General features: G+C 41.4%; 1 protein-coding gene across 5 annotated transcripts in view; it reads left to right on the top strand.

The window, feature by feature from the left end:
- The window catches only part of pbld (phenazine biosynthesis like protein domain containing), a 75200-nt gene that overhangs the window by 42953 nt on the left and 12781 nt on the right, over positions 1-19466 (top strand). For 3 of the 5 annotated variants that reach the window (XM_088334857.1, XM_088334855.1, XM_088334860.1), the window contains 2 exons: positions 9248-9277; positions 9349-9437. In XM_088334857.1, the coding sequence (XP_088190983.1) occupies positions 9248-9277; positions 9349-9437 (119 nt within the window). The remainder of the gene's footprint in view (positions 1-9247; positions 9278-9348; positions 9438-19466) is intronic. The other 2 variants (XM_088334858.1, XM_088334856.1) reach the window with 1 other exon arrangement.

Here is a 19466-nt window from a genome sequence, read left to right as displayed (position 1 = left end):
CCAGTGTTTTTCAACCAGTGTGCCAGGGCACACTAGTGTGCCGTGAGACCTTGTCTAGTGTGCCGCTGGAATTTGCCCAATTTTATCTTTCCAAAAAATCAGGCCATTATTCAGTATTTTTGCAATCTTCAGACGAGGAACTGTAATAGTCATCCATATCAGTAGGTGGCAGTAGATTTTTATATACTTTTTATGCACTAATTATTGAGGTAGAACAGTACTTGTAATAACTTAATTTGTTCAACATAGTGGTTTAAGATTGCAATGTAAAAAATAAAAACAAAGCACATCATTCTTTTTTATTTTAAGTATTATTTTTTTCTTTTTATATACTAATTATCAGGTTATGAGGTAGTACAGTGAAATGTTTGACTTCATTTACAAACGTTTTCCACGGACGGTGAGCCTCTGAACTTTTTTATGAATAAAAGTGTACCTTGGTTCAAAAAGGGTTGAAAAACACTGAGTTATACGATTAAAATGTATATCCATGTTGTATATTCGGACTGGTGTAAAATGACAGCTCTGTTCGATATTAAGAAAAAATGTTGTGCGAGTAGTTGATCTTGGTGTTGTGGCACACTAATTTACGAGGACATTTGAAAGTGGCACTCAACACCAAAAAGGTTGCTGACCCCTGTTCTACACAGTCTCCGTTTATAATGAGTGGTGCTGGGTTCCTGCTTTTCCTCCTGAAGTCCAGTATGAGTTCTTTTGTTTTTGTGGTGTTCAGTATGAGGTTGTTTTTCGAACACCACATTGTCAGTGACTCCACCTCATCCCTGTACGCCGCATCGTCCCCCTCAGAGATGAGGCCGAGGTGCTTGATCCTCCTCATGTAGGCAACATTTGCATCCTTAATGCCTCTCTTCATGTCAGCCCTGGCCGTGCTGTAAAGAGCCTTGTCTCCAGACCTGAAGGCGGTGTTGCGGTGTTTGAGGTGGGTGCGCACCCCACTGGATGTCGAGGGTTTTTGGTTTGGGCAGACGCTTATTTTTTATTTACTGTGACGTTTTCCATACAGTGTTTGATATAAGATAGTACAGTGTCAGTGTATTCCCGGAGGTCATTATGTTCAAATACCTCCCAGCAAGTCTGGTGAAAACAGTCCTGCAGCTGAGAGAGTTCCCTCAGGCCATGTTTGTATTGTCCTTGTTGCAGGCTTTGTTTTTCTCCGGGGGGGTTCTATGAGGGGGTGAGGAATAGACAGACATGGTCGGATCCAGCTAGGTGGGCGAGAGGGGGAGTTCTGTACGCATGTTTGATATTACTGTGCATACGGTCCAGTGTTCCCCCCCCCCTGGTTCCACAGTCCATGTATTGAATAAATTTGGGAAGTACGGTCCTTAAGCATGCCTGATCAAAGTCGCCAGCGACGATAAAAGCTCCGTCGGGGTGTTCAAGCTGCTGTTTATTGATAGCAGCGAGCAGGAGATTTAGCGCTATACTACTGTTAGCATCCGGTGTAACGTAGACAGCAATCACAATGACCACAGTTAGCTCTCTCGGTAGATAGAATGGTCTACAAGATACTGCTAGAAACTCTATATCGGGTGAGCAGTGTGTGTCAATGATTCTGCTGTTATTGCACCAGGCATTATGCATGTAAGCGCATAGTCCCCCACCCCTGCTTTTACCGGAGTCTCCATCTCGGTCGTGCCGGTGTAGCGTGCGTCCTTCAAGTTGGACTGCAGCATCAGGGATCCACGGGTGAAGCCAAGACTCCGTGATAACAAAAATACTGCTAATTCCGGACTAAGCTGTTGGTAGCGATCCGCAGCTGTAATTCACTAATTTTATGAACGATGGATCTGGCATTGGTCAGGAACATGCTCGGAAGCGCTGGTCTATATGGTAGCCTTCTGAGCCTAGCAGCTAGGCCCGACCGGCAGCCATGGTTCTGCGATGCTTTTAATGTACGTTTATGTTTTGTAGCGTCATAAATTTCCTTTTGAATCTTTCTTCTGGGGCTGAGGTTTTAGCTTGATTCCTTACCACTTATCCATTTTCTTGTGTCCGCTGTGCGTCTACTTTGCAAAATGATATGGAAATGCACAACCTTATAACGCTCGGCAAAGTCCGGAAGGCCGAAGTTATTCGATGCAGGCTTCTGATTGCCTGCTGATTATGCAAATTGCTAAACGAACCTAAATCCCAAAATTTCCAAACCAAACAAAGATTTTGAAATCCGAATAAAGCAAACATTTGATTTGAAACAAAAAACTTTTTTTGGGTTGTTTTTTTTTTATGTGTTTTGGGGGGGTTTTCCTGAAGAAGTTGCGGGCGGAGACGTTTGGTAAGTTGTATGCCTGACGTAAAAGATGCACGTCCCGGGCGTCCGAGCTGACATTATTTCAGATTCTGAGTTATAACTGACCCAACAGCAGCGTAAACTTCATTTTAATGAAAATAAAACACTAACTGTAGAACACATAATTTTGATTTCGGTTCCCATATACTGTGGAACCTCGGTTTTCGAACGCCTCTCAGTTCGAACAAATCGGTTCTCGACCAAAAATTTCGAGAAATTCTTGCCTCGCTGTTCGGTCAAATAATCGGAGTTCGAACGCTGGTACGCTAGGGTGCGATGCTGAGCGGCGTACGGGTGTAGATCGTGTCGAATGCCCCCACCCCTTGTGAAGAATGTTATCACGTGCGGACGTGTTTCGCTTTGCTTTCGCTTTCAATATAGGTGTACCAAGTGTTTTAGCCCCTAATTATGAGGTGTAAGCGACCAGATTTTTTTATTTTTACACGTTCATGTTAGCGTAATCTTCCGTACGAAAGATTACGCTAACGCGAACGTACTATTAGCCTGGGTTAGCTTCATGTTTACGTCCATGGTAAACATTCAGGGGGTTGGAACGGATTAAAAATGATTTACATTACTTTTAATGGGAAAACCGATTTCGGTGATTGAACAAATCGGTTTTCGAACAGGGTTCTGGAACGGATTATGGTCGAGAACCGAGGTTCCACTGCATCATCTTCACGTTGACTAGAACGTAGGGGCGCCTGCATGCCTTAATACACTTCAAACACTTCCCCAAATTAGCTTTTGGCTGAGGAAAAGGGACGAACCTCACCCCTACCAATCGTTTCGGATACCTCTGATCAACGTTGTGCACATCAATTAACCATTTTTTATACAAAACACTATACTTACAAATGTTGCCTGTTACAAATCTACTTCCAGAATGAAATACATTTGTAAGAAGAGGTACCACTGTACAAGAGTGTGGATCACAGTGATACAAAGATGGACGACATAAATTGGCAACCACCAGCGGTCGTCATCTTCACTTTCTGATTGGCTGAGAACAATCGCTGTCGGATCTATTAATTAGAATAGAATAGAATAGAATTTACTTTTATTGTCATTCTTTGTAAGCATGCACACAGAACGAAATGTCGATACACCTGACCTGTACAGTTACAGTTAAACTGTAGCGAGCCGATGCAGCCGCAGCCAAACAGGGTGCCACCATTTTAGACCCAACTTGCTGTGCCGTGAGTCATTAGGTGACCAAACCCCCCAATTCCAACCCTTAATGCCGAGCGCCAGGCAATGAGTACCAATGTTGGAAGTAGGTATGACTCGGCCAAGGCTTGAACCAACGACCTCCCAGTCTCGGAGCGGGTGTCTTACCATCTAAGCTACTGAGCTGGTTAGCTCTGACTAATGAATTTCCTGTGTCCACCTAAAAATGGAACAGGTAAAACATTATTCCTTTGAAATATAGTCTCAATACACTCAAAGGGAGGTTTTTGTTCAATTACTATGCTCTGTTTATTCATTTTTGTTGGATCAGTCTCATTGCAAATAAGTATTTCATTTCATTGTGTAAAACTCTTAAATAAGAAGGATCACTATGTAGTCTTTTATGTTGTTGCAATAGTGAATGTGCCCGAATTGGTTGTTTAAACAAAACACAGTGGAGCATCTGTTAAAAGGCTCAACCATCATTCAGCCAAGCCGCGAGAAAAAGAGAGAATTGAAGAAAAGAAGACAAAAGCAAGTGATGAGAGATAGAAACAGAAATAGAAAGGGAAAAAAGAGAGAAAAAGCTTGAGATAGTGAGAAAGCTTGAGAAAGGAAAATAAAAAAGAGAATTAAAGAAAGACTAAATAAAGTGAGGGAGAGAAAAAGAAAAAGAGAGAATTAGAGGGGTAAGGAAATAAAAAGTTGGAGAGGGAGAGCAAGCCAGAGGGATAGACAAATAAGAGCTGACAAAAGAAGACAAAAGAAGGTGGAGAGAAAAGAAAACAAGAAATAAAGAAAAAAGAAAAGGAGAGAGAAGAGGAAAGAGGGAAAGATGGAAAGAAAGTCAACAAGCGAAAGAAAGAGAGATAGAGAGAAAGAAATGAATAGAAAAAAAGGGAGAGGAAAAAGAAAGAAAATAAGATAAATAATGTTATCTCGGGTGGATATACAAAGTGTATTATGTATCTACAACTGCAGGCTGTTGTTTTGGCCCTTTTTCCTCTTGCGCTTGTAGGGATTTTTCTAGCTTTAATTTTGAAAATCGTTAGAATTGAAAAAATAATTCTTTACTGCAATCAGTAAACAAATTTGCCTCTACGTGTTGCTTGTGCGCCACCATAAATCTTTTTTTCTCTAACGGTTGCTAGAATTTCCTACACTAATAAAAATTCAAATTATGTTATTACTTTGAGTTCTTTGAGTTCTGATATGAATTACTAGTCCCCAAAAAATGGATTTAATGAACCAGGCCGATTAAAATAGACAACACAATTTATTAACACAGAGAATTAATGACAGGCAAAAGAAGGGGAGAGGAAGGCGCCGGAAATTATGGGAGTTTTCAAAAGCTGAATGTCTAGAAGTGTCAGGCACCAGAAACGGAGACAGAACCACATGGCGGCTCGCATAGATGCTGCGGCTAGTTGCTCTCCAGCTAATCTATTTATTACCGTTCTCTTGTCTTTTTTGCTTTCTTTTTTGGACTCATGTGTGGCCAAAAATACTTACAGTACAGTTCGGTTGGGTGGGCGTCTAAATTTCGGCTTTTCGGGCACTTTTTACACTGCCTATGATATACCGAACGAACTTCAAAGAGATCCGGCATCCTTGTGGACAACTATTCCTCCTAACAAACGACGACAACTGCGCCATAAAGACAGAAAACAGAAGCGTGGTTGCCATGCGGGTAAATGTGTAAGGCGTGCGAAGTCGAAGGAGCAAGAAGGACGCGAGGATGTGACTAATTCCACCATTCATTCCTCGCCGGACAACCGACGCTTTAAACTCAACGCTCACGAACGGCGACATCTTGTGACGATCTCTACAAAGACTACAAAGACTTCAGCTAAGTCAAATGATTCAGCAAAGCTAAAATTTGGTCTTTTAAATATTAGATCGCTTGCTCCTAAAGCTTTACTTGTTGATAACATTATTCCTGATTATAAACTTAACTGTATCGGTCTTTGTGAAACTTCACCCCCAGACTACGCTAGGGTGGCGGTGTCGCGCTCATTTCTGAAAAAACGCTCAAATTTAATCCTCGTACCTCTAATAATTACAAGGCGTTTGAGGCTCTTGTGATGCGGTCCTCTCTATTGTCAATTTATGTAATAACTATCTATCGCGCACCTGGGCCATACACAACTTTCTTAGACGAATTTGCTGAACTTTTGTCTGAACTAGTAACCTATGCAGACAAAATTATAATTATGGGGGACTTTAACAATCATATAAACTCCCCACTCAGTTCACTTACTATTGCCTTTCGGTCTCTAATTGATGCATTTGGTTTTAATCAACTGGTTGATTTGCCAACCCAAAAAGATGGAAACACGCTAGACTTGGTTCTGACTCGAGGAGTTTTAACCTCAAACATTATGGTGTTACCGTGTACCACCGTTATCTCGGATCATTATTTAGTTACATTTGAGGTGCTAGCCAAATGTAGTCCTAAAAAAGCTGAAGGATTTAGCGGACGCAATATAAGCACTGGCACAGTTTCTGAGCTCTTTGAACTCCTTCCTGGAGCAGTTACGTCCTTTCCTTCATACAATGGCTCGATTGACTCACTCATGAATGAGTTCAATACTACCCTGACTAGTGTCCTGGATTCAATAGCGCCCATAAAGCTTAAATCACGTCCTAAAAGACGCACACCTTGGTTTACTGATGAAACTAGAACCCTTAAACAAGAATGCAGGAAATTGGAAAGAAAATGGCGCGCTACCAAGCTTGAGGTTTTCCATCAAACCTGGTGTGACAGCTTGTTAAAGTATAAAGCGGCACTTGCCTCTGCAAAATCGGCCTACCTTTCGAAGGTGATTGCGTCTCAAAAGAACAATCCTAAAGTCCTTTTTGACACTGTAGCATCGCTTACAAGGCAACAGACTATCGCAGATAGTTCGACGCACTCTGCTCATGACTTAATGGTCTTCTTTACTAAGAAGATTCAATGCATACAGAAAAAAATTGCTAAAGACATTATTAATACCACACATATTAAAGGGCTGAAATCTACAGATGCACGACAGGGTGGCTGTCCAGGGAAATTGTCCAGTTTTAGTGAACTGTCACTTGATGATCTCAAACAGGTGGTGAATGCGGCCAAACCGACAACTTGCCAGTTTGACCCGCTCCCAGGTTCACTTATTAAAAGTCTTTTTGGCGTCCTTGGACCTTCAGTTCTAAATATTATAAACATATCACTCTCCTCAGGTGTAGTTCCAGCAGCTTTTAAGTCCGCCGTTATTAAACCCACACTGAAACGACCCAACCGTGATCCAGAAATCTTATGTAATTATAGACCTGTGTCAAACCTACCTTTCCTTTCTAAAGTACTTGAAAAAGTAGTGGCACAGCAGCTGAATGATTTCATATCCGAGAATAACCTTTTTGAATCTATGCAATCACGATTCAGGGCTAACCACTCTACTGAGACAGCTCTGATCAAGGTTACAAATGATCTCCTACTGGCAATGGATTCTGGCGCTTCTTCACTTTTGCTGCTGCTGGATCTTAGTGCTGCTTTTGACACAGTGCATCACAATTTCCTACTAGAACGGTTGGAAAAATGGATTGGTCTCTCAGGAACCATCCTCTTGTGGTTCAGATCCTACCTCTCAGAGAGGACGCACTGTGTTAAATATGGCAAAATGACATCTAAGCCCTTTAATGTTACCTGTGGTGTTCCGCAGGGTTCAGTGCTTGGCCCCCTTCTTTTCAGCATTTACATGCTTCCATTAGGTGATATTATTCGCAAGTACAATATCAGCTTCCACTGCTACGCAGATGACACTCAACTATATCTTCCGTTGGAGGAATCTCCCACACTAAACTGTGGAATTTGGAGGCCTGCTTCATTGAGATAAAAGAGTGGATGTCACTCAATTTCTTGCGTCTTAACTCTGAAAAGACCAAAATGTTAGTCATTGGTCCATCTAAATGCCGTGACTTATTCTCAAAAACTGCTGTGAACATTGACAAATGTCACATCACACAGAGTGACTCAGTTAAAAATTTAGGTGTCATATTTGACCCTGATCTATCCTTTGAAACGCATGTAAAGAAAATTACTAGAACCGCTTTCTTCCATCTTCGTAACATTGCTAAAATCCGTTCAATAAAGTCTCAGTCAGATGAGGAAATTATAATGCATGCGTTCGTTACTTCCCGTCTCGATTACTGTAATGCACTACTCTCTGGTCTCCCGAAGTCTAGAATCAAGTCTCTTCAGCTGATACAAAATGCCGCAGCGAGGCTTTTAACTAGGACAAAAAAGTACGATCACATAACACCAATTTTGGCTAACCTGCATTGGCTCCCAGTTAGCCTTAGATGTGATTTCAAGGTTCTCTTAGTATTATACAAAATCATACATGGACTTGCTCCCTCTTATCTTTCAGATCTGATTTCCCCCTATGTCCCGGTCCGAAGCCTACGATCTGAGAATGCCGGTCCTCTGGTGATCCCAAGAGCAAAGAAGTGTTCTGCTGGTTCGAGAGCGTTCTCCATCCGGGCACCGGTGCTGTGGAATGCTCTTCCCCCTGAGAGCCGTTCTGCAACCTCAGTGGAAATGTTTAAATCTAAGCTTAAAACTCACTTCTATTCCATAGCATATGAATGACCTACTCTTCTCGTCGGCTGAAAAATAGTCTGTGTAATATAGTGTAATAATCTGTGAAGCCCTTTGAGACTCTTCGTGATTTAGGGATATACAAATAAAAATGACTTGACTTGACTTGACTTAACCCAATTGCGTTCGTTTCTTAGTTTTATTGAAAAGGCGACAAAGGCTGGAAACCCACAATCCAGTGAGCCTGGGGGTTTAAAAAGTGGCAAGGAGCCAATCAGCGACCAGGGCTGTTGGCGCCACTGGGGCAGCCGCAGGTGCCCCGAATCAGTAATCATGACAAGAGGTTACTTGCACAAAAAGAAATTTTACCGCTATAATGCTAGTTGATTTGAGGATATTCTCTTGTCCAGAAAAAAAATGCTCATTCCCAAGAACCAGGAAACATGGTGTTAAATCTAAAACCGTCCTCTTGTTGTTGCGGAGGGATTTAGTCTTATGCTTCGGAGGGTCACAAAGTACGGCCCACGCGCTGAACTCAAGGCCACAGTGCAGGCCCATAGGCCGTTTAGCGCGGCTGTCATGTGAGTCCAACCAACCAATCAACCAACCACAAACCAGCCAGGCAGAAGAAAAGAGGGTGAGCTATTGATCAGCTCCTCTTTTTAATGGACCAGGGATGCTAAACCAGATCATGCCTCTTTGGGCGTGGTCTTAGATATCTGAGACCACCAGCACCAGATGATGGTCTTAGAATCTACTAAACTTGTTAGAAAGCCAAAGAAGTGGGAAATTTGCGTAATGTTCTGTACTTGAGAATGCTCCAATCGACACAAATATCCACGGTGAGAACATTATTTTATCAATACATAACGTTGGATGTTTTAATTCCATTCAAAACTTCATGTTATCAGATTTCATTATGGTACATGGTGAATTGGTACGTTCGGGAACTGTCCAAAAGGGGACGGCGTAGTTACATTCATTCCAAAGCGAGCCACCTGAAACAAAGAAGGTGGAAGTCATTTTTGTGCTGGGCTTATTTGGTCAGCATGCTTCTCTCAGCATTGTCTCACGGGACGGATTCAATCTGTGGCGGGCCTGATCCGGCCTGCGGGCCGTAGGTTTGACACCCCTGATATAGGAAATCAAGTTTTTTTTTAAAACAAATAACTCCTTTTATTTCCCTTCAGGTTCCAGATCATTTTATAAGCCTTATTAAGGTGATAAAAACAAATACCGATCACAGTTGTGATTATATCTTTTCTTGTGCTCATGTTGTGTGTCCCCTCAGGCTGCAGTAGGAGACCTCCCAGTCCAAGATGTTTACCGCAGCTCCCACACTAAGAAACTTCTTCTCCGACTGAAAGACACATGTGACAGGTTTTGATCCAAACACATTTACCATGGAGTAAATTAACTTTGAGTCAAATAAAATAACTGCATTGATGTCCTTCTACTGTTGCTCAATGTCCGTATGGTGAAGTGCACATTTAATAGCATACACATTTAATTAACGCAATAGTAGGAGCTGAAGGCAATAAATGTCATACACATGTAAATAGCAGCAGCAATGTGTTTGTAAGTTTTTATGGCTTAGTCAGGGTTATTTAAATTATTAATAAAGGGAGAAAATGGGTGTGGTTGAAAAGGTACGACATTTTGACATCATTCATATTATATTTAGGTCATTTTATTAGTGTGATACCATGATGTTGCCTTTTGGTTGCATTTCTAATCTATTCTGACCAGTGTTGGGCGCAATTCGTTTTTGTCACTTTTTTCGAAAAAGTAACTGAGTTAGTAACTAAATTTTTCTATATTAAAATGAACTAGTTACCAAGGAAGGTAACTATTTCCGTTATTTTAAAAATAAGTTTCTGTATCTCCAAAAATTTGAGAATTTCTAAGCAGTATTCAAGTCAATTGAATAGAGAAGAACAGTGGGACTGATAAGCATAACAATTCTGCACAAAGTGAAAAAAGCGTGAAACCTTCAGGGTTTGTCCTTGAAGGCATAAGCTGTAGTTTGAGGTGTGGAGCCATTCTCAGTTTGACATGTGGGGTCAGATAGTGGTCACGACCTCCATAATATTAAATTTTTATACATTAAATTAGAAATGTCTGTTTATTAACACCAAAATGTCTTAGAAATGTAAATTAAATGTTGTTTTTCATATACTTATCTATCTATCTATCTATCTATCTATCTATCTATCTATCTATCTATCTATCTATCTATCTATCTATCTATCTACCTTGGTCATATCCCTCAAGAGGGGTGACCGACAGCAAGACAAACACATACAATAACAAAGAAAATAAAATAGCTAAAAACACACCCAAACATTTTTGGACCATGGCCAACCCAATTGCCCAAACACCTAAACAAGTTAGGCACCTCGGCACCTAAGTTGGTCATGCTTTCGTCCCTCCAAATGAAACGGGACACCAGAAAGCGGCCATGTCACTCGGGTCAGGGTGACACAACACACTCTTTTGTTCAACAGCAGGGCCCGACAGCTTTCAATGGTTTACCCCTGCCGCATCATACGGGTGCCCAGCCCATCTTTAAGAACGCGTCCACAATCCCACTATACTTTCACAACACCTCTCCACTCCTTACTATCACCAACCTTTCATATACCTGGACATGACTATGTGATTGTAAACCAGTACAGATTCTGTGGAATTTTCATTTTCCTGTGTTTAGCCCATTATTTTCCAACAGTGTAAAGAGGGGGAGGGAGTGTGGTTTTCGCGTGCTTGGAACCTGTGTTACCTGAGTTCTGCTCTCTTCTTCTCACTCTCTCTCAATTCTGTCCAGCTGCATGTAGATTCAGTAGTACAAGTGCACACTTGTGCGGCTTGTCCCCTTTCTTTTGAATAACAAGATAGCTGCATGAAAAAATAAATAGTAGATTCAGTCGTTCAAGTGCACACTTGTGTGGCTTGTCTCCTTTCTTTTGAATAACAAAATAATAGTAAGTTTTGTTTTAAATTATTTATAAATTTAATTTTTTTGTCGCATAATGTTAACTCTATTTTACTTTTGTAAAGAGATGGTCTTGTGGCACACTAGCTGTGTGCTAACTCTTTGATAAACAGAGGCAAAACGCAAGATGCTGGTTGACTTAACCAAATGTCACTCACAAAAACAACCCAAATCACAAACTAATTGGGTTGTGTGTGCTCTGTTCCTGTTGCACGCTAGTGAGGCATTGCAATGTCCTCCAACATCTACCAAGAAACCTGCTGGTGTTGGTTATGTATCATTATCTAAGGATCTTTTGGAGTTCAAACAACTTGGTGTTGTTCCCATGGGTATTGATATTGCTAGACTTAGATGAGGGCACAGGTTTGGATGGTACACTGTTAGCTAACACTGCAAAGTGGCACAAGTCTTGTCAATTAGGATTTTTACCACATGGAAATCAACATATAAAGGGGCTATGCAGAACGAAATATAGCCATGTACTGAAAAACATCCCACTCGTTCGGCTGGCAACAATCCTGTGCAAACTGACCAGCATGGGTCAGAAAAACTGCCTGAACAAAACATATGGATGCAAATGTTTGCAAATATGCAATACAGTTGGAGGACACTGAGCTACTTGCAAAACTAGCTCCTGGAAATATCATTGCCTTTGAAGCAAATTACCATCTTACTTGTCTCACAAAACTATACAACAGAGCAAGGCAAACGATGTACGTTAGTAATGATGATGTGGGTCGCCTTTGTAGGCTTGCTTTGCTGAACTGGTTGCTTTCATTGATGATGTGGGTGACAGTGAAAATGCTTCAATATTCAAACTAGCTGACTTGGGTGAAATGTACAGAAAATGATTAGAGCAACTAGATTCATGAGTAAATAGCCGTGTTCACACCACCAGACTTAAGAACAGATTACTCGCAAGCCTGTCTGATCTACAGGCAAACTGTCAGGGAAGGGACACTCTGGTTACATTTAAACATGGTGTAGGGCATGCTCTCCTGAAAGCATAAAAATATGACAATGAGGCTCTGTGCTTAGTCAGAGCTGCACAGCTTATCCGAAGGGATTTGTTTGCCAAAAAGAGTAAGTTTGATAGATACTTTCACCCCAACTGTCAAAAAGATTCTGTGCCACCCTCACTTTTGACTTTCATCAATATGGGACTGGAAAGACCCAGTACAAAACATGAGAGCCAGAAGCAACATTCAGTTGCATCATTATCAATTTCACAGCTAATTGTCTTCAATAGTGTGAAAATGCAATTAATGTATTTCAGAAAGTCTGTCTAGAATAAATGTGGATTGCCTTTGGATTTGGTAGCAATTTCTGTAATATAACCATTCACAAGGTGTCTGCTGCATTGGGTCCCACCACTTGTGCAACACATCTGGCATTTCATTCTTTCACGGGCCTTGACACAACATTTTCATTCTGTGGTCATAAAAAGGGATACACGGCGTGTATACCCAGAGGTCACAGAGGCTACCCTTGAAATGTTGCAGATGCCACAAAAGAGTGTGACCACTCTTAATCTGCCCTGGAACGTTTTGTCGTGCTTATCTCTGCCAGAACAGCTGCATGTCTAGACGTAAATGAGGCAAGGAAGCATCTTTTCACCCAGAGATCAAGATGACCGAAAGCAATCCACCGACACAGGATGCTTTGGAAAACACATAAAAAGAGCAATGTACCAGGCTAATACATGGAACCTTGCTTTGGTTCACTTGAATTCCCCACTCAGTTCATTTACTGTTGCTTTTCGGTCTCTAATTGAGACATTTGGTTGTAATCAATTGATTGATTTGCAGACTTATAAAGGAGGAAACAGGCTGGAATGGTCCTGACTCAAGGAGTTTCAACCTCAAATGTGACGGTGTTACTGTGTACTAATGTTATTTCAGATCATTATTTAGTAACATTTGAGGTGCTGGCTAAATGTTGTATTAAGGAAACCAAACGTTTTAGCGGCTGCAAAAATTGCATTGGTACAGTTTTTGAGCTCTCTGATCCTCTTTTAGGGATCGTCATTTCCTTCATATAAAGGCTCTGTTGACTCACTCATGAATGAGTTTAATGCTACTCTGGCTAGTTGTCCTGGATTCTGTGACACCCCCACGGCTTAAATCACGACCCAAAAGATGCACACCTTGGTTTACTGATAAGACTAGATCGCTCAAGAATGCAGGAAATCTGATCAAAATTGGCGCACTACCAAGCTTGACTTTTTCCGTCAAACCAGGTGTGACAGCTTGTTAAAGTATAAAACAGACCTTGCAAAATCAGCCTATTTTTCGAAGGTGATTGCGGCACAAAATAATAACCCCAAAATCTTTTTCGACTCTGTAGCATCGCTAACGAGGCAACAGATTATTTCAGATAGTTTTACCCATTCAGCCCAGACTTTATGGTCTTCTTTAATAAAAAGATTTATCGCGTACAGGAAGAGATTTCTAGGGACCATGTAAATACGCCACATGTCAAAGGTCTGAAAATGATAGATGAGCGGCATGATGGCTGTTCAGGGATTTTATTCCCGATTTAGTGATCTGGCACCTGATAATCTTACTCAGGTGGTGAGTACGGCCAAACCGACTACTTGCCTGTTTGACCCGCTTTCGGGTTCGCTGTTTAAAGGTCTTTTTGGGGTCCTTGGACATCCAGTTCTAAATATTATGAACATATCAATCTCCTTAGGTTATGTTCCAGCGGCTTTTAAGTCCGCTGTTATTAAACCTACACTTAAGCAACACAACTTTGATCCAGAAAGCTTATGTAACACTACTGTTTCTTTCAAAAGTACTTGAAAAAGTTGTGGCACAGCAGCTGAATGATTTTATATCAGAGAAAATAGACGCTCTCTGATATACGACCGTTTGACTTACGATAAAAAGTAGATCTGAACATTTTTTTCGGGATGTCAAAATATCCGGACATTGCTGTAGGTTAAATTTTGTATTGTGTGCACCCTTTTCTGAGTACATTGCTGTAGTGCTTCTTTCCGTCGCTACCGGCATGTGGCGCTGTGAGAGGTCACCCAGCATCCACCCTAGGAAAAAAAATCTGCTTCCTCTTCCTCGTTCGGATGTAAACATTCTATTCTGTCTATACTTTGTCTATTCTATCTCCAGCTGCCTTTGACACTGTGGACCATAATATCTTACTAAACCGGTTGGAAAAATGGATTGGTCTCTCAGGAACCTTCCTCTTATCGTTCAGATTCCACTTCTCAGATAGGATGCATGGTGTTAAATATGGTGAAATGACATCTACAGGGTTAAGTACTTGGCCCCCTTCTTTTCAGAATTTACATGCATCCATTAGGTTATTAGTTTTTCCTGGTCAGAAACAGGGAAATACACATCCAATCCACATTGCTATCACATTTAGATCCTTAGATATAAACGTTTCTAATTTCATGCATAGAAAGTTTAAATTTCAGAGGTCAATGACCTCTACCTGACCCCTGGAAAAGCCTCTAAGAGACATATTGATATTAAATATGATTTGTCATGCCCAGGTTAGTGGAAAAAAAATAATTTTTTGTCCCATTATGGTGTTAATATACAGACATTTCTAATTAAATGCATAGAAATATCCTATTTTGGAGGTCGTGACCTCTATCTGTCCCCAGCCGTCAAACTGAGAATGGCTCTAACTCTCATATAAACAACAAAAAACTAACAAAACCTAAAAGTTTAATGTTTTTTTTTAATTTTGTGCACAATTGTTATCATAATGAGTTCCACTAATATAGAATCTTGTCATTTTTATTGCAACTCACCAAACCAAAATAAACAGTAAACAATATGATGAAATAACAACCAAAGGCACACAGCGGGTTATGAAGGGAGAACCCTGAAGTGGGTGAAAGACAGTTGCACCGAGAGCAATCGATAATAACACCTGTATTTCAAGCACTCGGGCCATATGAGCTGAGGCTGCACGTTCAGTTCGCACACAAGCCCTGGGAGAGACGCTTGATCTCGCCGTGGCAATTGCACTTAAAGGAGTGCAACAGACAACCGCTAAACCTTTTTCGGCAACATCAGTGGCGGAGAGGGAGCACACAGACCTGCATGGTTTGGGAGCTTGTTTGTGCAATCAGGTCCCGTACAGCACAGCCCTTGTGTACACTGGATCTTCAGCCACGATCGTGAAGCCTGACGTTGCTCTAGTGGCAACCGTCTTAAGACTGACCCTCACAGAATTGAAGACTGGGTGGCTGATGTATGTGACTCTTGCATGTTAGGTTTAGACGTTTTGAAAGCCGCAAATATTGTGGTGGACCTTGGGAGCTGGGGTGCTCATTCTCTAAGTGATCAGCAAGTGAAGCTGATTTGGGCCTCTCAGCAAAGTGCTGAGGAAATAACTGTAAACACCGCAATTCCAGAAATGGCAATTCTGTCGGGGTAAACGCCAGTCATGAATCTACAGCAATCAACGGAAGATCGGGTAGAGTTTGCCAGCCCAGGATGGACTCGCCATCAGCGGTCAGTGCCACACTCTATCCCACATTGATTGACGATAGACTGGGAAGAGTTTGCTTGCCCTGATGGACTCTGCCAAGCCCAGGTCTGACCCCAGAGACCGAGAGTACCGAGGTGGTTGGAAGATCTTTTTGTCTACCCCTCGGGCGAGAGGCTTCATAAAGGGGAAGGCAGTGTATTGTATGTTTTCTTTTGTTGCTGTTGTTGTTGTTGTTGTTAGATCGCTTCAAGTCGTCTAAAGATGATCTTTAGGAACGACATGGAACGCTTCGGTTGTGTTACGAGTTCCGCGAATTGGCCGCTCCGAAAGCGGATGAGGTCAGCTTTGGGTAACTTGTACCGAAGCGTTCGTGTAGCGGGTGGGAGACGCATTCGTCGGCCATGTGGCCGTCCACAGGACACCACGTGGAGGTTGCGTTCCTTGTCCTGCTTTGTTGCTGTTGTTCACACAGCAACCCTTTAAGATGGGATGAAAGGGAGAGGTGACAATTTTGTCCTTTAAGCTTTGAAGTCAGCCTGTGCGTGCACCGCATTATTTTGTGTCATTGTCGATGGCTGCCGTGTTTAGTTGAACGAGAGCCGTATTCACATTCGTGCTTATCTCTGCTGATTACCACTAGCAAAGTCAGTCAAATTAAAATTAACGGCGGAAAAAAAGTGTATTTTTTCTGGTACAAATCAGCATGTTGTATCATGTTAGGGCTATGTCAGAGTGTGAAGTCTTCTTGTGCGTAAGGAAGAGAAAGAAGACATCCTCGGTCAGCCTTTTGGCATATTTATTTACCAACAACACGCGAACGTAAACACGGCTCTTATTCAACCTAACATGGCAGCCATCTACAAGAACAAAACAATACGTGCGTGATGACGTCACACAATGGGGAACATCCTACCATAATATCATCATATAAACTCATTCTTTTTGCGTAAAAGAGGTAATACATTTCCAATAATTAACATCTCATTTGGGGATAGTGTAGGATTTTTTTTCTTGGTGGTTCCAGCGTTTTTAAACCCAAATTGTTGCGAAATTGTTGCTCTATCCTCACTCAGAAAAGTCTTGTCAGCTATCTTAGAGAACGGGAGAGAGAGATTGAGAAAGAAGTTGCCCATAAGAGAGGTTGAGAGAGGGGGGTCAGTGAGAGAGGTTGAGAGAGGGGAGGCAATAAGAAAGGTTGAGAAAAGGATTGGATCATTCATATTTACTCTTGACTTTTGTGAACAAAATATTTTGAAGTACAGTTGCCTATTTCTACTTGACCAGTTGTCTCGGGTTGTCGGAGTTTGATTTATTTATTTTACACTGCAGTGTTAAACACACTTTACTGTTGAAGTATGTTATTTTTTGTGAAACTGAAGTACGGTTTCCTCCGGGCACTCGGTTTCCTCCCACATTCCCCCAAAAAATGCAAAATTGTCCCTAGGTGAGAATGAGCGAGTGAGTTGTCTGTCTCTGTGTGCCTGGCGACTGGCTGCCAACCAGATCAGGGTGTCCCCTGCTCACTGCCCGAAGATAGCCGAGATGGGCTCCAGCACCCCTGTGACCCCACTGAGGATAAGCGGTGCAGATAATGGATGGATGGATGGACTTGAAGTACAGTAGCACATGTATACTTGAGCAGTTGTCTGACTATAGATCAATACAGGGAAAATCAATTTGTATTGCTTTACAATTGACTTTTGTTATGAATAAAATACTTGAAGTGTAGTGGACTATATGGGCCCAATCTCATTCCTCTCACTTGCCCTGAGAAACCTCCAGTGAGGTCCCTCCATAGGGAAGTGCCCTCAGTGAGAGGAGTGCAAGTGAACATTGTCGCCTAAGAATTTGGACGGCATTTGTAAGGTTCCTCCCCAGTCCAGTAGATGGCCGTAATACGAATTGGCTGTAGACGTCAGTGACGTATTGGCCTACGTCACATATAAACAACTCGAGTCTCAACCTGTGGTGTGGCAGTTGTATAGTCTGTGCAGCGTTAAAAATGCCCGCTACAGCTCTTGAAGTCAGACCCACATTTGCATCCTGTGCTTTTACACATAACGTTTGCATAGACAACGGGGACATCCAAGACCCAGATCAAGATGTATCAGAGGAAAATATGGACCTGCAGCTGCCAATTCCAGAACTTCCTGACCCCAATGAAACCTCTTGAAATGCCAGAAGAGTTTGACTCGCCTCATTGATGTAACAAAGGGCAAGCCCTGCATTATATGGTTAGATCAACTTTAAAAAAGTTCTGTTCCTCTCTTATTTTGGATAACTATTAGTTATTACTGCACAGTCACTATTTGCCCTGAGTTCTACACAAGTTAATGTACATACTATACCTGTGCTTCATGTGTATTTGGTATATTGTTTCTCTAAGTACAACTCCTATTCATTAAACGTCTTTATTTTGAGTTACACCTTGGTGGTTTATTTCATAAAGATGTGACATACTGTGTGTGAACTGTGTGATCGTTGGACAGAAAACAACTCAGTCAAAACAAAAAAACAAGTCAGTCTGGGTTAATTAATCATTTACTTTCAGAAAAACAAACTCACATTGGTCCAAAATAGATCAGAGTAAATTAATAATGTGTCACAAAATGTAACAAAAATATACCAATACGTCCATAAAACTGTAAAACACAAACTGGAACTTCATTGAGTTCTTAATCAAATAAAATATTTTCCTTTTATAAAACAAAGGGAAACATTTTGCAGAGATGTCACTCCTCTGGCAATTTGTCCACGAGCTTCCCAAAAAGGATCAGGAACCGCTCAGTTTCGGCCTCAGTTTTTTCAGTCCTTTTCTGCACTCTGATAGACTCTTTCAAAAAGTCAAGGAGTTTATTGTGCTTCCTTTTTTTCTGGGTTATTTGGGGTTTGGTGCCGGAGTGGAAGATGCCGTCGACGTGCCCGGTGGTGTGGATGGTGTGGTAGCTGTGATGGTGGCCAGCTCTTCCACGAGACGTTATACATTGGCCTTTCAGAGTAACATGACACTGTAATATATTGTGTATGTATTTGAAACAGGATATACATAACACCAACTCACGGGTTAGGATTATGTCAATCAAATTGAATTTTGAATTACTTTGTATTCCCATGTTTTTTGTTGCCTGTTGTCCTGTGATTTTCCTCTCCAGGCCGATCGCTTCGACAGCTATCCTATGATTCTAATGAGTGGGTTAATGAATTGTCACAATGAGATTGCAAAACTGCATGTTAGGCTACTCACTCCTAGTTGTTTTGTGGTGAACGTTTTCTTTGTGAACTGCTCATCATTTTCTGCCCTGAATTTGATCAAGGCTTTGGTTTGCAAAGTCTGAAACATTAGCCCACATTACCACATTAGACACAAGTTGCTCTGTGATAGGCCGATGCAACTTGATGTGAGACAGAAAATTATACAATGTATTCTGGATAAATATTTAACAGTGAATACATGCACAAACCTGGCATGTTATTCTTATGGCTGTAAGAGCCTTCTATTGGCCAGCATCACTTATGCTTTAGAATTGTCTCCACATTTGGACAACATTTTGAGAAGGTAATTAGTTTATTTAATATGTGTTGACAGAGAAGACAGTGGACTGAGTGATAGATATTTGTTTCATCTGTATTTCCACCTGAAATATGGAGACGTTATTCATGATGCATGACGAGAACTAACGCATTTTGATCTCACATGAAAGCATCATATTGTAAATAAAACAGGACACCCGAAATTCTGTGCAGTAAACAAGCGCACATATCCAAAACGTTATTGTGACTATGCTGCTTTAACGACTGGCCATGTAGATGTAAAGGCACGACTCGTTTAAGACAGGGATAGGCTAAACCGTGATTTTCTGCAGTTATCCAACTCTACGGTATGGAGTGTGAAGAGCTTTTTGCGGCTCCTTCGATACATTTGTGCACTGTGTAAAGTAGCGATTTTGCAA

Source organism: Urocampus carinirostris, chromosome 4 (assembly GCF_059441175.1).
Source record: "Urocampus carinirostris isolate Australia breed hairy pipefish chromosome 4, RoL_Ucar_1.0, whole genome shotgun sequence".
Taxonomy (NCBI): Eukaryota; Metazoa; Chordata; class Actinopteri; order Syngnathiformes; family Syngnathidae; genus Urocampus; species Urocampus carinirostris.
The sequence above is the reverse complement of the archived record's forward strand: the minus strand, read 5'-3'. Positions and strand labels throughout refer to the sequence as shown.